General features: G+C 38.6%; 1 protein-coding gene across 2 annotated transcripts in view; it reads left to right on the top strand.

Moving 5' to 3' along the window:
• The window catches only part of LOC106533046 (guanine nucleotide exchange factor DBS), a gene marked incomplete at its 3' end in the record, with an annotated part of 29,864 nt that overhangs the window by 4,631 nt on the left and 18,489 nt on the right, over positions 1 to 6,744 (top strand). For both annotated transcript variants that reach the window (XM_014029256.1, XM_014029255.1), the window contains 1 exon segment: positions 5,666 to 5,746. In XM_014029256.1, the coding sequence (XP_013884710.1) occupies positions 5,666 to 5,746 (81 nt within the window).

Raw genomic sequence — 6,744 nt, 5'->3', positions numbered from 1 at the left:
GGGTTTGATGGGTAAAAAGGGTTCACTTGCAGCCTGTAGTTTAATTTCATTCATTCCAGCGAGGACAAAGCACAGTTTTGGAGTTGGAGCAGCAGTGAAAAGCTGCCCGACGCCTGAATGTCTGATAAATCTGCTCCATTCACTCCTGAAACGCTTAAGCCACCACCTCCCTGCAGCTTGTTTTAGCCTAAAAAATGTTTTCCACTTTTTTTTCCATAGATGTTTTTGTTTTCTATCTCTCAGTTTGAATTTGGAGTTGATTTCTGTTTGAATAGTGGTTGTTTTTTCCTATCTGTAAATGATGTATGTAGGTGACATAGCTTGATTTTATAATTGGTTGGGCTATTTCCATGCTTTTCCACTGCATTCTCTGTCCTCACTCCATCTACCTCCATGTCTTCTCTGACTGCATCTCATCTTTGTATTTTTCCTGGCAGCTGCATCTCTAACATCCTTCTACCATTAAACCCACTGTCCCTCCTTTGTCCAACCTGTTCTGTACTTCTGGTGATCTTATTTCTAATCTTAATAAGTGTGTTTATACCCCATCTGAAGTGATTAATTTGTAGAACTCCTGGGAAACTCCTCCCACTACCGGACACAACACGGGTTTCTTCCTGTTGTAGTCTCCACTTCTTCCCTGTGTCCACCATTTGGCCTCTAATCTGAAGAGAGTGCCATACTTTTCGTTAAACAGACTCCTCCGTACACAATGTCTGTGCTATCTCCCTCCAGGAGTTTTTTGCTACTGGACTACCTTTAATAGTTTGTTTGAAAGAGTCGTATAGATGGATGTAGTTTCTTACTACTCCTTAAAGCTATCCATGTTGCATTGCACAACATTCAGCTTCTGGAAGCAAAGAAATTGAAGTGAAATTGTTCCTGTCCGAGTCCTTTTCATAATCAAATACACCCACGAACTTCTTACCAATCTTACAATACTTTGCACATACACCTGTGAGAAAAGGTTCGGACCGGGCCTTGTCTTGAGAAGAGGCTGTTGAAGCTACTACGAAACCAAAATTATGCAATTTTCATCACGCAACTATGTCAACAAGAGACAATTTCTTCACTTCAGATGATGTATAAAACAGCCTCTATCCATCCTTGTCACTCCTAACCTCAATATAATCAGCTCTGATACATCCTGTTCTATCTCCTGTCTTTTTGTCAGTCCTGTTGTCTCCAAACCATGCAACAGTATTCTACTACATAGTTTAGTTATGGTCTTCCTTTACTGGTCGTGTTTCTTGTGGTGTGCCACAGGGCTCTAATCTTGGTCCTTTGTCCTCCTCTCTAAGCTTCCTTTTGTATCGGTTATGTTCGATATATTCAAACACTTTCCATTTCACTGCTATGAGGACAACTAGTAACTTTCATATCTTTTTTTATTACTTGCTGACATTGAACAATGGCTTCACCAAATTGTTCTGTTTTTATTTAAAGGAATGAATCTTTTTTTGGAGATGATACTCCTGGTAACTTTGGTGTTTTGACTTCTAAGTATTTCACTMTTAAAATGTTTTTTTATTCAGACAGGTTTTTATTACCTACTGGATCTCTTTTTGTTGTTGTTTGTTTTTAACTTTTGTATTGAGAAACCCTTTGTGCACCTTTTGGCTGTTAGAAAGGGCTCTATAAAAAAATTTTGTTTTCCTTTATACGCCTGTCCTAAAACGAGATGTATTATGTTGTTGGCGGTACTCTTGTTTTCTTTGGTCCCAGGTGGTAATAATAACTGGCAAAAATGGCTTTGCATGCACCAGAACACTCTTAGTCATGTTTAAACATTATTTTGGTGCTTGCACACCACTGTCCATAGCTAAAGAAACAATTACCTGGAGCTTGTGTTTAAACCATGACTGTTGAGGGTGCAGTAGATAAATAAATGTTCACGCACACTAATAGAGATGTTTCCCCCTCGAGTCATGATGTGCATTTCTGGCTGTGATTCAGAGTTAGTCAGGTCTTACTGCTGGCTTTCTTCTCAGACAGCTGCTACAGCTATCCAATAACACACACACGCACACGCGCGCACACAAACTGTAACATGTGTCAACACATTTGCTCACACACAGTCTGCCTCTCGTGGATCACATATCCACTAATGTTGAAGATAAAGGGATCAAGCCTTTCCTGTTGGCTCATTTTTTTATCACAAAAGGAAAGTTTTTGGAATAAAGACATTTTTTTATAAACAGAGATGCCCAATCTTTTTTTGTCATCAGCTCCTTGGTTTCTGCTGTAGAAAAATCAGAGTGAAGCACAGTTGGTGTTTTATTGTAAATTATTATATTATTATTACACACATTTTATTTATAGTCATCGTAACTGGTGTTATGCGTAGATGCAACACGATAATTGTAGAAAAAAGGATTGTTGAGACATTGTTCTAATGGTGTAACACAATCTATGATTTCTAATCCAATGATTTTGCAGATCAGTTTCTCCAAAACCTCTTGCAACYAGCTGTTCGCATTCACCCGTACTTCACTCTGAGCGGATATGGATTACACGTTAGATTTACGGTGCGTAGTATGAGTCACCGTCTAGTCGTTGGTATGCTGACACAACGTATGCAGCGTTACGGAAGATCTAAGCTCCTAATCCGATGAGTTTCTTCATCACATGGAGCTCCAGAGAAACAGTCTCTTCAGCATGAATGGCTACTGGAGTATATTAAAAATGATAGGAAACGAAAGTTGCGTGATCACCTGAAATATTTTACCATTCTTTGGTACAGAGATGGTAAACTCTGGAGATGTTAATGACCTGGATGTAGGATGGCTGAGCTAGATGGCCGATCGACTGAAAGATTAGGTAAATTATTGCCTTTTTCTTGAAATCATCTGTTTGACCAAATCAGAGTATGCAAAGTTGTTTATAGTCCTCCTGTTGTCCTTGGGTCAAAATGACCCACAAGACCTTAGTTTTCAAATGGAGGCCATGCAGATTATTTTGACCCAAGGGCAGCAGGAGGACTGATGGGTAGAACATTGTTAAATATGATGCTCCACCTTCTACAGCACATTCTGTGACTTGGGAAACTTTCATGACAAGGATGCTTTGTTTTTGGTACAACCCCAGTGCCAAAAGAGACTAACACGAATATTATGCTACCTTTTAAAGCACTAATGCCATATACTGTATATCAAGAAAGATGGTTAGACTTCATTTATTTATTTTTAAGAAAATCTAAACTATTCGTAAAAAGTTTGGAGCCCCATGTTATTATTTCAGTTGACTTTAACCTACTTTGCTGTAAGCGTCTTAAATCACCTGTTTTAATATTTTCAATAGATCGTAGTCTCTATCAAAAATAAACCGTTATAAAATGGGTCCAAAGCAATCAGGTCATCAGCTGTCCTGATTTCTAAAGATCATCATCAGCTTTTTAAAAACTCTTATCAGTCGACCTCAACAAGTACCTTTGTGTTGAATTAAAATGTTCATGGGATTATCGACCTTGATTTTTATTTGCTCTTAATCTTTGCAGATTTTTACTAGCTCTGATTTTAATGTTTTTATTTTTTTGCACAATAAATATGTGTCATTGTCCGTGCATTTTGGTTTGCTTGTATTCTGTGGTACTTTATTTAAATTACCTCCGTGTTTTGTATCCTTTGTTTCTTGTGCTGTCTCCCTCTGGTGTTCTTTATCATCTTTTCCTCAGTCAGCTCCAGTCACTCACCTGTCCATTGTTTGTAATCAGTCTTCCTCCAGGTGTTGCTCATCTTCCTTCTCCCTCAGTTTCTATTTAACCACTCCTCTGTCACCACTTCTCTGCTGAATCATTGCATGGCTAAGCTTTTTGTTTCATTTATTAAATATGTTTTGGTTTGAGCTCCTTGTGTCTGCTTGTGGGTTCGTTCAACAACACTCCTGACAAAAGGAATACCTTTTTTAGTGAGTGCTATTTCTTTGCACATTTTATTTCCTTTTACAACCATTTAAACCTTTTAGTTATTGTGTTCCAGGCTCGATTTTTGCTTATCTCCAACATAAAATTGCAGTTATTTAAATTTTATTGGGAAAATAAACTTAAAATCATTTCCATATTTTATTACTTATCCTTGGTCACGTCATGAAGGCAACAAATCCAGGAGAGAAACCCAGACCTCCCTCTTCCCAAAACTACTCTCCAGCTTCACCTGGGGGACCTCAAGGCACTACCAAATCAGAGGATTAATATAATCCCTCCAGGGCCTTTTCTCAGTGGAACATGCTCTGAAAATCTCCAAAGGTATCCATCCTAATCAGATGCCCAAACTACCTCAACTGAGTGCTTTCAGTGCAGAGGAGAAGTGTCTCTACTCTGAGACCACCCTACGTTGGAAGCTCATTTYGGCCTCTTATCCAGGATATATCCATATCCATCTATATCCAGGGTCTTATTCTTTCAGTCATGATTCAAACGTTTATAGGCGAGGGTTGCATTGTAAGAGCTTTGCCTTTGGAACTCTTTCTTCACTACGACTGACTGAAGCAATGCAGTTGTTACTGAGGACGAGGCCTTATTCCGTTGATTCATCTCCTGCCCCATTCAACCATTGCGCACGAATAAGACGCCCAGATTCTGGAACTCCTCCACCATGAAAGTCACAAGGAAATAAAAACACAAAGACACCCAAGTGACAAAACACRGCATGCCAAATGACTCACGAAGCGATCAAACATGACCTAAAGACAGATCATGACTCATTCTGGATCTTTAATGAATTTGTTCAACAGAAGCAGATGTAAATGACCATAAAGGGACACAGGGTTACCATAAAGAGATGTGCAATGAGGAGGATGAGACCATTACTAAAATAAAACCTATGATTGCTCAAAAATTTATATAAAAAAGATCATTTATAGAAAGCTGCTTGTACAAATAGAAACTAACCAGAAAAGAAGACAGAATAATGACAAAGCATCACTTTTATGAGGAGTACTGCAAGTCATCAAGGTTGTTTAGCCATTTAAAATTTGAGATTGTAACAATTTATTGGCACAAGACCCCTGTTATCACAGAAAACGTGTTTGTATCAATCAGTAAGCCTCCCATTTTCGTGGAGATTGAACCTCCGTTTGATATTTACAAAGAAGGGTTTGATGCGTTTTGAGTCATCCTGCAAGGCGATTTAGAGCAAATCTTTATAATCTGAATGAAAATTTGTTTGGCAATTACTGGCTCTCACTGCCAGCCTGGAAACCTCACACTCAGTGCCAGCCTTCGTGTGCGCACACACACACACCGCCTCCTCGCTGTGATAATCCACCATACACACCAAGACTGCGGAGACGCTGTCAGCTTTTGCTGACAGACAAATGCACGATCGTACACATTTAGCCATCCAGGCCTCGGGTTTTGGCAAACACAGGGTCACACATGGCAGCCGAAGGAAACGGGAGGGGGATGCTTTTTTTTTTTTGCTTTTTTTCTAATGCTATATGTCTGAGCTGGCTAAATGAGATTATCGTAATCCAGCCTGACCAGAGAGAAGAGCAAATGCTGTTTATTTTATCCCCTCTGTAAATCACTGTCTCCCTTTTACTCTTTTTATGTTTGATGACTTTTTGCCCTTCTGCTAAATAAAAGTTAAAGTTGTCTTGTGGTGCTGTAAGACTTAAATAAATCTCTCTCTCTCTCTCTCTCTCTCTCTCTCTTTTTTCTATTTAGATGACATCGTGCAGAAAGATGGCCCTCTGTGTGCAGCTGAAATTGGCTCTGAACTCCAGAAACAGTTTGCCATCCTGCCAGGTGCGTTTGAGCCGTCTCTCCTGAGCTGACATTAGAAAACAAAATGACTGAACTGTAAAGATTTGAGCCAAAACATTTTCAAACAAAAACTCGAGGAAGCAGCAAATCATTGCCTTATTGTCCCTATAGCCTCTACCAGATACCAGGATAAATCTGCTGACAGGCAAAAAAACAGTTTATTTTTTTAGTGTTATTAATAAAACTGGAATGAAATAAAATAATTAATTTGTGTGACAGCAATGAAACACAGATTTGTCACTATGCTTCTAATAATAGCTCCTTTTTTAAGTGACTTTTAAAAAATGCTGCTTGTAAGGTTCTGGACCTTTTTCAAGTTAAAGTTATCTTGAATATCCCCATTGGGCAATTCATCGAGAATAGAGTAATACCATAAAAACTATCATGGTATAGGTATATCTACTAAGAAACAACGCTCAACAAGAAGTATTTAAAAGRACAATAACAGCAGGTAAAAAGGAATTCTTAGATTTGTTGGTTCTGCATCTTTTTAAAGCAAATGTGCATCCTGATGGTAAAAGAGAAAACTCTGTGAACAGGAGGTGGTTAGACTCAGCATTGTCTGAGCTTTCTTAACGGATCTGTTTCTGTGGAGAATGGAGATGTTAGTTAGTGGGACACTGGCAATTTTGCTGCAAAGACTGACAATGTATATGCATTTTTTTCTGTGTCAATAACCCATACTAGCAAATAAAAGAAAAAGTAAGAACTGATTCAATAAAACAGCAATAAAACATTCACATAAAACCACTGTCCATGTTGTCCTGATGCATCTCAGTAATCCAGGTAAAAAAATCAAAAAGAAAAAAATTGTATAGGTCTTCTGGACGGGTTCTTCTTTAATGAAACGTTTCATCTCTCTTCCAAGAGACTTCTTCAGTCTGAGAGTTTCAGGCAAAATTCAGGCTTTTAAGCTTCAGAATTTTGCCTGAAACTCTCAGACTGAAGAAGTCTCTTGGAAGAGAGATGAAACGTTTCAT

Source organism: Austrofundulus limnaeus, unplaced genomic scaffold (genome assembly GCF_001266775.1).
Source record: "Austrofundulus limnaeus strain Quisiro unplaced genomic scaffold, Austrofundulus_limnaeus-1.0 Scaffold874, whole genome shotgun sequence".
Lineage (NCBI taxonomy): Eukaryota > Metazoa > Chordata > Actinopteri > Cyprinodontiformes > Rivulidae > Austrofundulus > Austrofundulus limnaeus.
Note: the sequence above shows the minus strand (reverse complement) of the source record. Positions and strands in the feature narration are given on the sequence as shown.